The sequence below is a fragment of the Pocillopora damicornis genome, chromosome 13 (assembly GCF_964200805.1).
Source record: "Pocillopora damicornis chromosome 13, jaPocDami1.2, whole genome shotgun sequence".
Taxonomy (NCBI): Eukaryota; Metazoa; Cnidaria; class Anthozoa; order Scleractinia; family Pocilloporidae; genus Pocillopora; species Pocillopora damicornis.
The window spans coordinates 10,490,889-10,510,067 of NC_142682.1; the positions used below are offsets into that span (position 1 = coordinate 10,490,889).

Here is a 19,179-nt window from a genome sequence, read left to right on the forward strand (position 1 = left end):
AAAGGTTATTTTGTCACCCTTCTTCGATACTTTTTTCAGCGGCAAAAGCAGACTATGGGTGAATTTAAATGGGAGAAAAAAATGTTGAGAACTTATGCAATACTTAGCTCGCACCTTGCGTGGTGACATCTCTTGGAAAATGTCACCCTATTTATTTGCTTATCGAAAAAAATTTTAAAAAGTTTCAATCTCCAATACTAACTTTGTTTTCAGATCTCTCAAACAAAGCTTACCAGTACAAATAGACGTCTCTCCCTGCTAAATTTGCAATTGTTAGAATTCACCTTTCAGTATGCTTTTTTGCAAACATTACATAGTTCACTTTAAGCAGCTTGTTTGACAACAAAGTTATCATGTTATCTTGTATATATTTCACTTGGTTGAATAGGCAGATGTCTTTAAAAACTCAAAAGTTTAATATTTCATGTTTACATTTAACCAAGCTAAATTCGACTTTGACATAAGCTGTGTTTGTTATGATACATGTTCTTAAGATGTGCATTTGTAATAACTTCGCCCGCCGAGGTGGTTGCGCTTTCTGAGATTGTTGCAGGATCATGATGAAAACTAGTGAGTAACTAATCGTAAAAAATATATTCAGATATATGTCTTTGGTCTAACTTTTACCATTTGTTCTATGAAATCGTCGTATGGGTGCTTTTTTTTGCATTTTGAGAAAAGTTTTCAAAATGGGTATTCATATGATGCGCACTACCGTAATGACCGCTCAGAACACGAATTCCTGTGCCCAATAAGATGATGTTCCGCTCAGTTCACAAAAGTTTTAGCGGTCAGCCGACCAAAATTGTTTTTTTTTTTTCGGTTGGACTCTCATTTGAGCCACTTTCGGGTAGAGTCGGAGCTTTTAGCTGGCAGTCTGACCTAGTGCTTATATTGAAAATAGAGCTGATACCAAGAAACATTAAATGATAACAACGAAAAAAAGTCATCATGAGGATTGCGGGTTTAATTGACAGGTAACCAAAGGTTTAAGTGGATAAGAACACATCCATATTATTATTCATAATAATTAACACTTGAGTAGGCTTTTCAAAAGCCATGAAATGGTCTCTTAAAGGACAACATAATATGTAGAAAAGCGACATATTCCTCAGGTTTAGCCAGCTTAGAGTCATTTAGAGACACTGGTTATAGTTTTAAGAAAAAGAAACCACGCACCCAATACATTTACAGTTTTCATATTCAAAAATTACACCTTTTCTGTGCGAAATACCTCGCTGCCTAAATTTTCCAGTTTTCCTTTTGAGTACAATTAGGTTCGGAAACTAAGTTTTACATATCTCATCCCTGCCCAAGTGCTATATGAACTAAGTGTTTCCGGCTCTACGGGTATCGGCAAAAATTAAAGAAAAGAGAAGCTTATCTATTCTTCACACGACGTATAGACAATGCAACTTATCGTAATCTTCTGATAGTGTTCTATTACTTATAGCTAATTCACAAACAGCTGTATCTTATCAAGCACAAAATTTATTGTGACCCGACCTGAGGCACTGAGAAAGCAAAACAAATTTCAATCGTAAAGCTCAATTATCTGATATACGTGTATTACTTGTATTGGCTATTAATTTTTTGTATTACCCACTATTTTCCTGCATCCCACCCACAGAGAACATCATTTACAAAAATAGGTGCTGTGTAAGTTGGCCCGTTGTCAGTTGTTACTCAAAAAATCGCAATTGTGTCGTTTCTTCTTTATTCGTTGCTAACTGAGGGCGTACAAACATGAAAGGTAAGGTAAGGTAAGGGTCGCACTGTTTATTAGTGTATGCGATACTGAATAAGAAGTAGGTAAGCCCAGAGTAAAGACTGTGCACAGTTTTTCCGCTCATTGAGTAGTGTAAAAAATGACAGAGCAAGCTCCTTTCGTGACAAAAATCGACATTCCATTTAATAGAGAGAGAAGCCTTGACTGTGCTCCTTTGAGTTATAAAGCACGCATGAAGCGGCTAAAGCGCGAAAGAAGTGTAGGGCAGCAGTCACACAACGCATCGGAAAGGTTAGAGCAAGACATAGGGAAAGCTCTATGTTGTTCACTCGAAGGGCGCCCGATGTAATTTCTGAGGCTTGCTTCACTGTGATGACCAGAGATCGCCATGATGAGCTAACCGCGATGGACCTCAGCATGATCGCAGTCGCTCTGACACCGCCATGATTTATATGAATTTTTACAGTTATGCCAGTTTGGTTACATTTTTCATCATTCCCGTTTTGTTCTGTTTTATTTCGAACAAGAAACTACATACACTATACGAGCGTTGGCTGTGTTTAATTTTAAATACCGTACGTAAGCTTACAATCTAATTGAGATTGAAAACTGTCCCTTTCGTTTTCTGTTTGTGGATTTTTGTCTCTGCTCACGTGATAATAACGTCAATTACTGGCTCGCTTATTCTTCCAATTAACGTAAAAAAGCTAGAGAGAAGACCGAGAAGTGGCAGATGGCGTGAGAGCTTTACCTCAACTCCGTGTCTTGTACTCTGATAGAGGACGCGTCTCAGCCAGAGACAGTGCGCGTTATATCCGAACTCTATTATCATTTGAAATAGTTCACAATAAACGACTAACAGCCAATCCTAAAACCAGACCATAAAGCTTATAAAAGTCTGAAAATTGTGGTTCAATCCCTTAATGCAGTTTATCTTGATGAACTTTATTGTCAAGTTTCAAAGCATTGTCAGTATCAGTTAAATTCTGACCCGCCTGATTTTTAATTCTGTCGCTAAATGCAACCCAATCTAGAAGCTTTGTCTGACTCTCCTCATACCTCTCACATGCAGTTTTATATTTCTCTACAGCGAGATCATGTCTCTTTCTCTCTTCAACAACGCTATTTTGATCTCCAGTCACGTATTTAGTAAGATAACTTCCACCAACAAATGCAGTTGCATTGATGATGGCGCCAGCAAATCACTATTACTATGCTCGCCATTTTCTTCTTCTTTTTTTTTTTTTTTTTACCATCTCTCATCTCCTTCTTATCTCATTACTGGTTTGTATCTTTCAATACTGCATCGCAAGCCAATCCAGGAGCTTTATAACACCAAGAAAGCTTGAGTCCATAATTTTGCAACATATCTCTCTGTTCTTCAAACACCTCTGCCAAGAACATAAGTTTTGAGATAATGATCATGGAAACACTCACTGTATTTCCAGATTTTCTGTAAATGCTTATAATCTTCATCAGATATATAACAAGCATTTAGCTATGAGGAGAACTTTTCCACTTGCAGCCGGGTAATTCTGATTCACTGAATTTTTTTATGTTATCCATGTAATTACATGATTACACACCGTTTCTTGTGAATATATCGATTTTGTCTTTCTCAAATACTTTCATGGCTTCCTTCAATTTATCATGACTCACGTTCGACAGTAATTTATCGAATGAAAGTGATAAATTACTGTCGAAACGAGTATCCTTTTGGATTTTTTTTTCTTTCTCTGTCTGTGAATTTGCCAACAGCCACTTCTTTTCTGAAGCTGATGTAATTTTCTTTGCTTTTTTGGAATGCATTTGATTTTTCCTTCACTCTTTCCAAGTTTCGTACTGAAGATATCAGAATCATAACCAGATAACTGAAAAAAAAGTTTGCACTTTGCAAACAAGGTTGCACTTTGCATAAGCTGCACCACGATACTTGCCCGTGAAGTGACAATGATCCTCCACCTTATCACCACCTGAAAAAGGTCCCTTGAAAATCCTGGAGCGTTTTTCTTTGCTGTAATTTCTAAGGCTTGCTTCATTGCGATGACCGGAAATCGTCATGATGAGCCAGCCGCGACGGACCCTAGCATGATCGCGGTCGCTCTGACACCGACATGATTAGAATGAATTTTAACAGTTATGCCAGTTTGGCTATATTTTTCATCATTCCTGTTTTTTTTGTTTTGTTTTTGAACACGAAACTTTATATGCTGTACGAGTTTTAGCTGTGTTTGATTTTGATTACCATACGTAAGCTTGCAATCTAACTGAGTGCCACTTGCCGGCTCGCTTGTTCCGAAATCTCACTTTCAATTAACGAAAAAAAGCTACAGAGAAGTCCCGGCAAAGGTCGGACATAGTACAATTTGGCAGATGGCGTGACGGCTTTAGCTCAGGTCTATGCTCTATATACTCTCATAGAGCACGCTCTTCCAACCAATGACAGCGCGCATTACATCCGAACCTTATTACAAATCCTGATGCATTCCTGGGTAACTTCGATAAGCAGGTGAACTTCAGTGATAAAAGACAAGCATCCGAAGCCTATTTCACGTATGACAATGGAGTTCAGTCTAGCGTTTCAGACCGAATAGGAGGTTTTCTCATTGAACCTCAATCTGAACTATGGTGTAAATAAAGAGGTGCCAGCAGTTTCATTTCATGAGGATGCCAAATCTTCCGGAATATCCTTGAATGAGGAGTTTAAGATTTTCGGCACTTCACGATTAATTGTCGTTGACTTCACCTGGCCCTCTCTGAAGTTGAGAGTAACAGTTGAAATCTATTCTCTCCTTTCAATTGGATCTAAGTGGTGAGAGTTCCTTCTGTTGATCTTTAATGGACCTACATCCATGTGCCTGATTCCCACTGATTTCATCTCCAAATGTACTGATTTGTTCGCACTGAGTTTTATAGCATTAGTTGCTTTCTTAAAACTGTTATTGTATCCAACTGTACTCTTGAGTGTTCAAAAGAAGATTTGAAGGTATAAACCAAATATCTGGGGATAATGCGAGGTCTACTCTGAATTATACTTCAACAATGGCGAGTTGAAATCCCTGAGCCCTCTTGGATTCGATTCACGATTCATCGTTTCTTTGTTTGAAACTTGCTGCAGGTTTGCTCACTCATGAAAATTGAACTCCCATTATCAGAAGCCAGTCTAAACACTGATCCAGCAGTCTTCATTTCGATTTGTTCACCTGATGGACCAGGAGTTGAATTATAATCAGGTTGAAAAGGTGTTACTGTATCTCCATCTTCTTTATTATCTTATCCATCATTTGATTTTCCTTGTTCATCAAGCATAGGATCATCTTCACGAAATTCTGCCATTTTTAAATCTTCAAATAAAATATCTTCAAATAAAAATGATATATAATAGGCGAATCAAACCAAGTAAAAAAAGGGAAAACACCAAAAGCTCTCAAAGCAAATCAATCGAGACAGAGCAAAACCGGGTCAAATTCTGATTGTTCCCGTTCCAAAGCTTGATGAAGGAGTAGTCCCTGTGCCAGGATCTTCAATCTGTCAATGAATGGGCATGCAAACAATGTCCTTGTAAACAATGCATCAAGAGCTCTTGTTGAAAGATATACCGTGAAATTCACCGGAGAAATCCCCTGAGATACGGTTGGCTATGATCTCTTCAGGCTCTGCGAAGACCTCTTCTCTGAGAGAAGGTAGTCAGTCTAAAGATCTTTCAAAGATCAGATGCAATGCTGGATGTAAGAAAAGGTCAAGTGTTACGAAAGAGATCAAACTCACTCAAGTGCATGGGAAAAAGAACAGAATTCGCTTAGATCATGCGATTTTGATCATGGAGACTTCCATCCGAAAGGTCTTTCAAATTATCGTACATTCAAAGTCACGCTCGTACCTACAAGTAATGTTGCAAATATGAAGTGAACACCTTCCAATTTGACTGTGAAGTGATTCACAATAAAAAACTTGCCGACGAAACGGGATCTAACTACGCTGATGAAATAGATTTCGTGTGTGAGCATGTGACTCGTGTGGATACAATCTCAATTTCAAAAGGTAATTTAGTGTTAACAACTGAGTTGATAACGCAAATTAGCCACCGCAAAGGATAAAAAAGCTGACGTTTTGAGCGTTAGCCCTTCGTCAATCGCTGTTATACTCTCCCACCAACGCAGCACCACAGTTTCTTTAGAAACTTACCTCCTTTATCAATTTCAAAAGGAGCTGATTCAATCATTTACCAGGGCATTAATTTTTAGAGAAGGCCAATGAAATGAATTCTTCTCCTCTTCTATGAACCTTAGGCAGCTGGAGCGAAAGACAGTGAGAAGAAATTCATTCCTAACATCACCTACGTAAAAATATCCATAGGTGGAACCCCTAATAAAGTGTACAGCCAAGGTATGAAGGAAAGGGATATGTGGCAAGAAGTCAGGCGAAAATTCGAGAAGGAGAAGAATTCAATGAATGAACTGTCTTCTATTCAAGTGAGAGATTTTATCTCTTTATAGATCTCTTATAAAAGCTTCATGGTTCAGGAATTATATTGGATGAGGCAAAAGGGAAAGTGCAAGTCGCGATTTACAGGAATGCAGAAGGTTCAGGGGATGTAAAATGCCACATCTTCATTCTCTCAGATGCAAAGTTGGACATAATGAACACAGAGCTCGGAAAACTGTTTGCCTCTTGGAACAGATTAGTGTCCGTGGTAAAATATCCGTTCATATTTTTGGGCCAAATGGAGACTATTGTTTATTTATAAATCACACAGAAAACTAATATTGTGATTCGCTCGATATATATGGCAAAGCATGAAAGGGTGGCTGAAACAATTAGGAAAAGTCAAAACAGGCCAGAACTGGCACGGTAACCCTCATTAACCTAAACCAACTATACCTGCCAGAATCCAATGAGAGAAGAAAGGACGTCGAGCTGGTTGGAGTTTCGATTTTTATTGAGATAAAACGAGTGTGTTAGCATAAGGAAGCTACCATTTTATGTTAGCGTTGAAAAAAGAATGTCTTTCCCTCGTGTTACGAAGGCCTTGAACCCTAAATTTCAGGTAGATTTTCAATGGGACCAACTTTTTCTTTTTGCAGTTCTTTTTGCTTTTTTTAACAGAAAATAGATGCATGCATGCTTTCCCTTCGGATGTATGTTATGCAATTTGTTAACAAATTCAAGTCGAAATTGAGTGTGTGAAGAGCTGTGGGCAGTTGGGGCTAAATGTGTATCATCAACAAGAAATCAGATGCCTCAGGCAAGGTCATGAAATTAGTAGGACCACAAATCACACTCCTTTGACGGTTTGTGCAGTTTTTTTGGCATTGAAAATTTTTACCTATTTCGTCCACATCGCACTGGAAATCGGGTGATTACCTTTGATTATGCGCTGTACTACCTATCCTATAACAAATAGGTATTCTTGCAATGTAAGTGGCTACCAAGGCGGGGTGTTCAGTGGCAAACAACTCAGGCAAAAACCTCTCAACAAAATTTTAACAGATCAGGAAAATGACCGAAGCAAAGCTTCACAATTTCATCAGTGGAAGTGGAACTATTGTTAATTATGAGCAGAAAAATTAACAGCTCCCTTCAAGAAGAACATATAGCCCGCTGGGACCAAATTATATTTCCTTCTCACATAGAAAGCCACGAAAAGCCTTAATCCTATTTAATTTCTTTGCGTTAGATCAATTAATTTGCCGCTGCAGATCAGAGACCTTTTTTAAAATTGTACTGATGATGAATTTAGGTTAGCTTCTTGTTGTTGCTAATGAAATGAAAAAGACGTGAATGAAAGTGATCCTCGCAATAATGTGCACTACTTAGGCAGTAGTGAAAATAAGGCCTGAAAAAATGAAAAAGAGTAGCCCAAAAGTTGAATGGCCGAGGTGTGTACGGTCTCTGCACTGTAGATATTTGTTAATTAAGTAATGTAGAGAGCATGTTCGTTAAGGAAAACACCGGCAAAAACATTTTGATTACACGAACAGTATTAATCGTGGAAAACTGTCAAATCAGGAACCTTGTCATTGATTCAAAGGATTCTTCATCGAATTCATGCGCATCGTATTCGTGTTCGGTCGTCAATAGTACTTAGTGCAGTAGGAGATCCCTTACCTAAGTGATGGGTGATAAGCTCATTCCAGCTTAGCGCTGTCGATCCTTGTTTAGGGGATACATCGTGGTTATATTAAAACATTGTGGTTAGTTGTAAAAGACTTGGTACTAACAAAAATTTTCTTTTCAGGACGGTCACTGATAAGATTGTGAATTGTTTAAGAAGTCATTCATGATGTTGTTGGAACACACTTTGATTTTGGTGCGTTTGTTGCTGGAATTGACTAAGGTCTTCGTAAATGGCGATCAAGGTAATTTATTTTCGTCAATAAACCGGGGTGACAGTAGTTAGCCCCAACAGTTCAAACCAAATTTCGATATCTGGAAGAGAAGGGGACCTATATAAATATAACACAACGCGGAAAACGCGTAAGCAACTATCCTTTCTGACACCTATTTATTGCTTTTGATTGTCAACTATAATTCGTTGAGTTTTGAGCGACGGCAATTCGGCATAAGTTTTTTAATAATAGATGTATCGACCATCCATTTTGCAAAGCATCCTTCCCTGAATTGCGTGTTTTCATTACACAGGTCTTGAACTAACAGGAACTTTGAACGTTGAATGAAAATTACAATCCAGGTTTTAATACCAGAATTTATCTTTTACGTATTTTAAAAATCCTACTCAGCTTTGTTTGGAATACTTGTGGACAAGTCTCTGTTTCGGTACTGCGATAACGAGGTTGGCCGGGAAAAGGTCCATGTCGCTGAAAAGTTGTATTTAAAATTTAGAACGTTTTGTAATTACTACTTGATTATCCGTTGAAATCCGTTGAACATGTGAGAAGTTAGGAAGCAAAGGTTGAATTTATATTCTTATTTCTTCGTGATATTGTATCGCGATTTTTTTGGAAAGTTGTCTTTAAACAGTTTACTGAGTGCGTGTGAGGCAAAGAAGTAGCGGAAATAGCATTTTTTTGTTTGTTTGTTTTCTTAAACAGTTGTGTGATTCAAGGAAAATTACCTCCTGACTCGTGAATTCCATATAAAATTGGAATCGAAACACCATTATTGCATCCATCGCTCCTCGATTCGTACAATATCAGTTTATTCGCGTGAATTTTAATGTGGAATTCCTTTGTTATTTGGAATAGTTATATATTCCTGCCAACCTATTGTGGGGAGGCAAAGACCGGATTGAGATGCTGGTGTAGAATGCATCCATCATTTGTGGGTTGAGAATCATGTGATAATTAACGATACATTCATACATTAGCGTGCGTTCAAGGGGATATGAAGCACGAGGAAAGTTTGGAGAACACAAGAGAAGCGTAAGAGTTGCTCGAGGCGCAGCCAAGAGCAACTCTAGCTTCTTGAGTGCTCAAAAAGCTACCAAGTGCCTCATATCCCCATGAATGCACAGCTGTAGTATGAACCAATGGTTTATAATATTGTCAACGCAGTATTTTGGATATTGTTTTCTCACAATCCGGAAACTTTTGTGAAAGACAGCGCGCAATAAATCTAAACTATACTGTCTTTTAACCAAAAGAAGCACTAATGAAATAAAACGCGGTCAATAACTTATTCCTAAACTAAAAAAATGATGGTTTTTGACATAATGTATTCAGAAATCCAAATTTTTGATAAAAATCTCAGAACCAAATAACCGCCTACCGCCTACCAAAGGTAAGGCAAAAAAATAGCGTAGAAATATTTTGAGATAAAGCTTTAATCAATTATATAACAATTATACCGTTAAGAGGCGAAAAACTCGGATTTTTTCCTTGCGTACATGCGACCGGCGTTGAAGATTCGTTATTTGCTCGACTTCACAGCCAGAAAACTTCGAAACGTTGTGTTTAAAATTCGAAAAGTTGTCATATTTAAAACAAATTCTGTTATTGCACAGTACTTCAAGGAAATATCAATAATAATATCAATACTATTTACCGGGCAAAAGGATGGTCCGAAATTGGCGAAGTTCCACTTTTGCCAGCAAATTCAGTATCCATTTTTCATCCATAATTCGGATCGTGTAGCTGAGTCACTTTCCAAATCGAGTATCTTTCCTACATTTGCTTTTCTCATAGAGCTCCTAAAAGTCTATTTTAATCCGGATGGAACAGGAAAAAACTTCTTGAAAATCTCAAAACTCGCGGTCAGACTGGTCAAGAAGTTCGCAGTCAATCGCGGAGGAAAATTTCCAATCTCGAGGCATTTGTTTGTGACGTCATTGGGGTACACAGTTGGATTATGAAACACGCACACGCTATTGAATTTGGGTACCTGAATTTGCTTGCTATGTTATAATCATCCTTGGGCACCCACAGGTGTTTTTGGCTCTCTGGCCTTTTTTTGACAAATAGTCTCATCTTTTATTGTTCACTTATTGAGTTTTCTTTGGTCCTCTCACGACATAGCAAACTGTACATTCGAAAGGGACCTCTGTGGATGGACTAACGAGAAGCAAAGTGATGATTTAGACTGGATCCGTTATCGAGGATCCTCACCCACAAAGTTAACAGGACCTTCTCGAGATTTTTCAGGTCAGATTATGTTCATTACTCCTATTTTATTACTATAATAGATAACTGTACTCGAGTGAATGTAATAGATAACTGTACTCGAGTGAATGAAATTAGTAAATGTTAAACCTGTTGAGTTATGTAAAAGATTATGTATTGAGCGAATGACACGCTCATACTCGCAGAAAAAGAAGACCTCCGAGTGCTCACTATAGCAATCGAACCTTCGACCTTCCAATTAGCCCTCCAGATGCTACGGCCACTCTCTTTGAGCGTATACACTTCAAGAATATACACTTCATAATCTCTTGGTTTAACAAGGTCCATAGCCATTTTTTTGGCCTAGGGTGCTAGGAAAGGAATGTCGAATCTGATGCCTTTGCACAATCTTGATTTAAAAAAGGATGGTATATGCTGAGCCAGGTGATTTAAATAAAAGGTGATGTGTTAAATGATTGACACAGGAATACTCGGAGAAAAAAGAGAACTGTGGGCGTTCCCAATAGGACTTAAACATTCGATCTTCCGATTAGCCGCCCGGATACCCTTACACAGAGCCTCAGGAGACTCTTTGTAGGCTAAGCCGTTTAACCACGTGACAAACGTTCTTCATACTGCTAGAATGTCGAATGTGATGCTTTTGTGCAATTATAATGTTTATGAAGATGGTTAATGTTACGCTTGATGATTTAAGTCCATTAAGATATACTTCCCGCATACCCTTATAATAAGAAAGACGAATGCGATACTTTTGCTCAATGATGATGAAAAGGAAATTCCCCCCTTACAACAAATTACTACGTATAGTACAAGCAGAAGACTACTCAAGTCAGAAAAGAAGACTCAAATAACATTAGACCAGGACAAAGCAGCTCAAAGCTTTCCAAGCGCAGAAAAGGACCCGAAACTTGGAAACTAGGGAGCCTCGTAAACAAGTTACAAACAAGTAGGGAGATCACTTGTGACTGCCTCAGCAGAGTGTAGGTAAACAGTTTTCTTGCCTTTCGAACAGTTCTTGTGGTTTTGAGAAATGAGGACCGCAAAATCAAAGCGACCGCTTTACTCGATGAAGCTTCAACGTAGGTAGGCGAACACGGGCTTCAAGGAACTCCGACGAGTAACCGTGAACATTTTAAACGGCCAACCTGAAACGTTTAAAACCATGTCTGTCGAAGTTGAGATGAAAAGTTTGGATCGTAGCGTGAGAAAAACTACTAACGCCTTCACCACAGAAAAAACTCATAGGAAACTTAGAGGTAATCGATTGGATAAAGTATGGGCTACACCTTGTGAGTGAAACAAATCACACGCTAGAATCCTTGTCGAATCGATTGTAGATGATAGCCGGCCAAGAAGAGATTAGCGACAGCGGCGGTTCATTTGAAGATGGCGTCAGGCCATGTTAATGTTTCTATAGGGCGGTGAATCGGAGAGGAATACCTGGGGAGATGTCATCTGATAATGGACGAATTTTGTTGCTGCTAGAAAATATTTGCGAGAATCGTTTGAGAAGGTGGATCAAAGTAAAACAAGACAAAGCACCGCGAACAGAGGAGACACATGTAACTCCAATCCTCCACAAGCACCAAATTTTAGGGGTGTAAATGAATTGTTATGAACAACTACTGTAAATATAGTCATGCTGACATGCATACCATGGAACCTTCTAAAACATTTTTTAGGTCACGTAATTATGATGTAATACTACCAAAATAGTCGTGTTGTGAGCTTCCGGAATGTCCGAGAATACTTTGTAAATGTATATAAGGACTCAGTCGTGTAGTACTCGTAGTTGTTGTGGAAGAGCAAGCCGGAAAAAGGTGCGACTCCAATAGACAATACAATAGTTATCCTCAATGGACTTACTTAGGCTTAGTACAGTCTATATCTTAGCTCACCACCGACACAAACTCAGTTTTCTCCAGAGTACCTCAAGATGGACAGAAGCTCTCTCTAGGTATAGCTTTCAAAACAGTTGGTCACTTCCGACAACAGCAATTAACTAACTACTACGACTGAGACCTTATACACATTTATAAAGCATTCTAAAAAATTCCGGAAGCTTACGACGCAATTATTTTGGTAGTATTATATCATACCTACGTGAACTATTAGGACGTTTTAGAAAGTTCCATGCCATACATATATGCATGACCAAACATTCTCGAAATTTAATTGTAAGATACTTATCTTACAGTTGTTATCCATACCAGCGATGATGATGTTAATGGAGATTGTGAATGTTAAGCCTAGTAATTTACGTGAAATATGATGTATTGAGTAAATAGCAGAAGCATGCTTGGAGCTATAAAGAACTTCGAGTTCTCCGAATAGTATTCAAACCTAGGATCTTCCAATTTGTCAAACCTAGGATCTTCCAATTTGTACTTCGGATGCTTTAAAACTGAGTGATAGAAGACTTGTGGCAGGCCAGGTCGTTCAAGTAAATCCATTGTGACAAACGTACTGCATACTGCAAGGATAAGAATGTGGAATATGATGTTTTTGCGCAATGATGTTATTAATGAAAATGGTAAATGTTAAGCGTGTCATTTTTACATTGAAAGATGATGCAATGAGGAAATGAGATATGCATGCCCGGAGGAAATTAAAGAAATCCGAATATTTGGCATAAGATTCGAACCCACGACTTTCCGATTAGCGTATTGGATGCTCTACCAGTGTGATACGAGGGACTGGTGTGAGGTTATCCGTCTAACCACGTCCATGGCGACAAACGTCCAGCATACTGCTTCGACAAAAATGATGAATGTGATGCTTTTGCACAATGATGATGTAAATGAAGATGGTAGATGTTAAGCATGGTTATTTACCTTAAAGATGACGTAATGATGGTGGAACTCTTTCACAACACATTTGCTTAGGGATTATAGATTTCTCATAGAGTCACGTTCTTGTCTAGTTTATGAGGACACTAAGATATTGCTTTATTAGCTCTCTGTAAGCCATGTTTATTTCTTGCATTTGCAGCCATTATGATACCAACTGAATCTTCTGCAAATTGTCTTGTATAGGCTAAATTCTTATATTTTTAGCGAGTGCTTCCAAGTTAACAGAGGAGCAATCTAGTGACTCTTTGAGGACAATTTTTGATTTACGAGTGGTATATCCTCAAAGATACTGTCAAGCCAATTGTATGGTGGGAGGAAAACTGGCTCAACTTCTTTTAACACAAACATTAAAAAAACAAAAGAGCAAGAATCCAGATGCAATATAGTCTTCCTTATTCTGTAAAGAACGACGAACCATGACTTGGTATCAAAGGAACAATTTTTCCCAGCTGTGATTTCTTTGATAACAAGTCAGACAGAGTATATATATTGTTAATGAGTGACTTTATTATTATGTCAGTTCGTTCCTATGTCCAAACATAGAATTACTTTTCTATATTATTTGTTTCTCCTGGAGAATTTGGTTCACAATACTGACCAATTTCGTCACAAAGAGTGAGGAAATTTGAACATGCAGGAATAACGGTTCTACGGCAATCCATCAGATTGTTACTTATGCAGTTCTATTCACCAATGATGCCTGGACGTGTAGGTTGATTATCGGAGATTATTAATCGTTTAATATGGAGCTTAATGTTATGAGGTTTGTCTCTACATCAGATTTCGAACAAAACTAAGTCAGCGCGCCACCGACAAATCACGATATTTTGCTTTCGGATCTTCGTCTGATAAATGTTTATTTTTGGTAAGGCGACGGCTATGATAAGATGGAGTGCTTTCAGCCCAGAGAAAGTTTGAGCTATCATTTCATTATCATAGGAAACGGCCATTACATTTATATACATTCGGGGAATGGCAGTCCAAGAGATAAAGCAAGACTTAAGAGTCCCTTGATGACTGGTACGCAGTGTATGACGTTCTACTACAATTTCTACGGCCAAACAATGAGTTGCGTTATTGTTTACATCAAAACTACCGACGGTACTGAGAAAGTTGTGTGGATCAAGTCGGGCCACTGGGGAGACCGCTGGATCAAAACACAGATTGAGATCAGTGAAGAGAAGGCCAGCTATCGGGTTAGTTATCAATTCCCTTCTCCTAAATTTCTGTTTAAATCCGAAAGGACTAGAAGTACCATGACCAGAGTATAGCTGATTACTCACCCCACACTAAGTAGGTGATATGAACGATACTTAGGAAACTGTAAATTTCCCACAGTAGGCTAGGCTGGTTGAAGGGTATTAGGGCAGTACTGAGAATTCGATATACAGTTTCAAAATCACACATAGAGTAGAATAAGTGGAAAATGATCAATAAGTTGCAGGTTTAGAGCAGGATTCTGACTGTCGTATGCCATGGTCATACTCGTTGAGGGAGATTTCTCAAAAATAAAAGTTATTCAACGATTTTTGTGAAACTTTCTATGGATGTTCCGCACCAATCACTGCTTCGATTAAAAGAATGTAGGTCACCATGCTAACAAAAGAGATATGATGGGCCAATGTTACTCCACTCATGCCTGTCATAGCACTAATCAAGAGCGATATTCCATTGGTTTATGGTACATTTGCGGCGTCTTTAAGAAAGATTTTTAAAAGTTATGATTAAACAAAGAAGTTGACCATATGAAACCATCTAATATGTGAAAATATTTCACAATTTTCAAACGAAATTGACAAAAACCGTTCGTCGAGTCGTTGTTCTCAGCTTCAAAAGTTGCATCCCACTTAGTTAGTCTCTTCAAAGGAGATTCATTTTTCCATCAAAATTCTGCAGAAAAATGCAAGTTACCGCGCTCGTTTGAGAGCGAAAGATCATCTTCCTATCAAACTCGTCCATTGAAAGTGAGAAAAGCACTTAAAGGTGATATTATCTTTTCCGTTTACAAGATAATGAATGGCCTTATGGTCATACGCAAAAGCAGTGAGACGATAATAGGTGAACCTGGCTTTCAATAAAGAAATGCTTTTTTCTACAAATGATGACTTAGAGGAAATGCAAAATTTCCAGGGCGGTTTTTCTTTTCATAAATTAGATCATTGTGGAGGGAGTTAGAGGAAGTTCGCACCTTGGCGACGCAGCCTTGGACCAGTTTCATTTCATAAATGGATCATGCCAGCAAGGTTTGTAGATGACCGCTTTGGTATTTTCTAAATCAAACGACAAGAAAGGAACACAAAATTATAATCAGTCAGACATTCCCATTGGCAAAAATTACTGAGTCCAGTGAACATACCTCGAAATCTAAAGCGTGCAAGAATTAGACGACAAAGAGTACCAGAAAATAGAGAAAAAAAGTTTGTTTCGCAAGCGGACGGCTGAACATACGTTTTCTGTATGCTTCTCAAGATATTATCGTCCGCACTGAAAAACCGACTGCACTTAATTGTTCCTTACTCACTGACATTAAAAACTTTGCACTTAACTCATACGTAGTCCATATTAAAATGAACACGGTTTCAACTGAAAGTCATCACTAAGAGTAAGAATCACCACAATTTGAGATGAATGATGCCTTTTTCAGCCCGCCCTGTGTTTCGCGTCATGTCAACGAGGGAAGACAACAACAACATTTATCGCGTGCATGCAGTACCAGCCCACGACCAATGGCTACACATGTTCTCATTTACAACTGGTCAAAGCCGGTGCAAAGAAAACGATACCATGTATTTCATTTATCCTCCGTCCAGATCCGGAAAGTCAATCATATCCTCAACCCTTCATCTCAATGACTCTGACCGTTTTCCAAATGATTTCTTCATCGCTGGAAGAAATGAACACACCAATGATATTTTTGAGTTAACCATAAATTCTAACATTTCCAATAAGATAACCGTCTCAAACCAATCAACCGACTGTTGCTATTCAGCTCGGACGAGCAGAATTCCAGTTATACTTCTCCCGGGTAAGTTAGCACTAGCTGCAGCGTGTCTGGCATTTGTCTAGGAATTCTTTCTGTGCGACATTCCCGCTGTTAGAGTCGTAAAGTAAAATGCAGATCATAGCAAAATATTTTAAGCACTTGATAGAATGTTTACGTTATAGCAAAGTTCGTTGATGTAAATGTGACTTCGAGGTTCTTTTCCACACATTTGGTTCTGTTTGGAAAGATGGAAATTGTTCATTTGTAGAAACCAAAAAAGTGAACGGTGCTTTTTCTTCGTTCTGATTGAGAATATCTGAGGTGACCGGGAAAGCACAATTTCCCATTAAACATCCCAAGAAAAAAAACAAGATAGCTCCTTCGATCTCCTATTAATTTCTCGTTTGGTATGATTGCAAAGTTCCTTTAATCATTTCTTGCTCACTTAACACTTTTGATTTGTCTATTCCAATAATGCATTTTGTCGAAGAGAGTAACAGAAGCTGTTATCCTGGCTGGAAAGCTGTCGGATCGACTTGTCTTCGTTTCTTTGTCAACACGAGAAGGACCTGGGACGGCGCTCGTGCATTTTGTCGGCGCCTAGGAGGAGACCTAGCATTACCAAAGATGTCTGAGCCTTTCAGTACAACTTTGACGGAACTACTTATGCTCTTGACCAACGCAGAGACCGACCTTTATGTTGGATTTCTTCGATCGAGGCTCAGGGTTGGAGCTGACAAGTGGGTTTGGAACGACGGAAAGACAGTGGACGGGCAGCAGTTTAAGCGCGGTTATCCGATGAACGGTTTAAAGAAATCATGCGGTGCGTTGAGTAAGGATGACATGAAGCTTTTGAATACTGACTGTAGCAATATGAATGGATTCATATGTGAAAGCTACCAAGGTGCGTTGAACAACTTCCAACGTCATTTAAACCATATGAAAATAGAGTTCTAAAGCATAATGTACAATAAATTGCTATAACATTCCCAGGCAAGCAAAGTTTTTGCCACCGACCTTTCATGTGTATGACCTGAAGATCAGTAAATAAAAAATGTTATGAAACTAATCTTCTATTCATCTTCTTTAATTCATGAATCTGATGAGGGTAATGACTTCAAACATTTAGTCTCGTTGTATTTTCACCTTTTGAAAATTTCACGGCTTACATTGATTTGTTTCCCTGCTCGAAACAGTGAATGTGATCAAGTATAAAACTGATGGCAATGACGTTTTTGAGGGAAACGTCTCAGTGACAGCGGCGGACCAGTCTCAGTTGTTTGGTCCTTTATTCCAGAGAGAGGTAACCTCCATTTCTTATTTCAATTAATTTTTCTTACATGTAACTGAGATTTGAAGTGAGTTTTAAGAATTTTTTGCTTGTTTGCTTGCATAGGGAAGTGCCCGGAAATGGATAATTACACTTACCAGGCGGATCTGGGTATTCTCAGCTACAGTAGACATGTTTACCAGCTGCTGTGATCAACATACAAAAACGACAAAGTTGTTAGTATCTGATGGCAATATGTTTTACATAGAGTGTGAAGAAACTGCTATCGTCAATCATCCGCCTACCACTTTTGCGTTTCGATGTACACCACCAAGGAGCGGTTCACAGGTCCTATTAGAGCTCCTTGACCATCAGTGGAATCCCCCCATCAATAGTGTTGCGGTGTCTGGCTTCGGTAAGTTAGACACATACAGGGAAGTGTAGTTTGTACGTCACTAGTTGGAGAAGACTCCTTTGAAGATTGGATCGCTGTCCTTTCAATTCACCATCAGTTGCTCCTTCTGAGATCACGCACTAAGATAGGTCACATACCCGCATTGGTCAGACATGTACGTATCAGACTTTTTCTCATGTATTGCTAGGATTAGTAATGTCAAAGCGTCCTGGTGTGTCGCGCAAGATGAAGATCACGAGTACATCAGTTTTAAGTCAAATCGCCATGAGAGTGTGAGGACAAATATATTTCAGGATTCCTGGGGAAGATTAATACCACCGGACATCCGATTACTAAAAAAAATTTCTATGGAAAATTTCTAGTACACAAACGGTCATGACTTAAAGTACTGAGTAAGAAAACACGGTAATAGATTAATAGACTTTCCTGTTGTGATACCCTTGCTCTATCGAAGGTAGAGCCATCATGGAAGAAGGGCTAAAGAATAAGTTTAGCAAAGCGAAATCTCAAAACTTTACTGGTCCAATAACTCTTCACGAAGAATTTTTTTTTACCAGGGTTCACTAATTCGTACTATTACTGACATATCAGGGTTTGTCCCTCGATTATATTATTTGTAATTTAAATTGTGATGTTTCGACTGCACAATGCATGAACATCAACTTTTTAAAACAAAATGTATGGAATAATCACGTGGTGGTTTACATCAAAGGTGACCACACTGTTGGAACACTTTGTTTATTCACAAATTAATACTGGAGAGAAAATTAGTTTCAGACAAGTATGTTTTGATTGACAAATAACGCTTTCAATCAGTTGTCATCAGTAAAAGTTTTGTTCATGTTGCTAAGTTAGACTCCTCATGCAAACCTTTCCTTGGCAGACTCTATTGGCAAAGCTCATGGAACTAGTAGAGAATTATGGTATAGGTACGTTAACACTGAAGGATTTGCCACACTTCGCGAGAATCCAATTTTTGAACAGCCACCAGATGGATACACAACGACATTTAACATGTCTGCCGCATTTGAAGTCAGCGACAACTATGGCGAACGATTGACGGCTTACCTGAAGGTACTCTTCATGTAGGACAATTTGTCAAGAGGTGTCATTACAACATTTAAATAAAGTTCGGAAGTTGTTATCCTAACTGATCTCATTAGCCTTATGAACCATTTCAAACCTTTACCAACAATCATGGAAGAGTGTCTAACCTCAGCTAATTCTTCACATTGAAGGTCATTTTACCAAATATTGACGGTGGGCACACTTTCTATTTGCTAGACTTTACGTGCTAATGACAAGTAAAACGACACATTTAGGTGTAAATAAGCTAAATCGACAACAGTTT

General features: G+C 38.5%; 1 protein-coding gene across 1 annotated transcript in view; it reads left to right on the top strand.

The window, feature by feature from the left end:
• Nucleotides 1-498: 498 nt before the first annotated feature.
• The window catches only part of LOC113680389 (uncharacterized), a 44,245-nt gene continuing 25,564 nt past the window's right edge, over nt 499-19,179 (top strand). The window contains exons 1-10 of the mRNA XM_089192044.1: nt 499-570; nt 7,968-8,088; nt 10,204-10,329; nt 14,100-14,356; nt 15,316-15,403; nt 15,805-16,185; nt 16,634-17,047; nt 17,340-17,446; nt 17,540-17,828; nt 18,712-18,902. Coding sequence (XP_089048170.1) covers nt 8,010-8,088; nt 10,204-10,329; nt 14,100-14,356; nt 15,316-15,403; nt 15,805-16,185; nt 16,634-17,047; nt 17,340-17,446; nt 17,540-17,828; nt 18,712-18,902 — 1,932 coding nt within the window. The 5' untranslated portion in view covers nt 499-570; nt 7,968-8,009. The remainder of the gene's footprint in view (nt 571-7,967; nt 8,089-10,203; nt 10,330-14,099; nt 14,357-15,315; nt 15,404-15,804; nt 16,186-16,633; nt 17,048-17,339; nt 17,447-17,539; nt 17,829-18,711; nt 18,903-19,179) is intronic.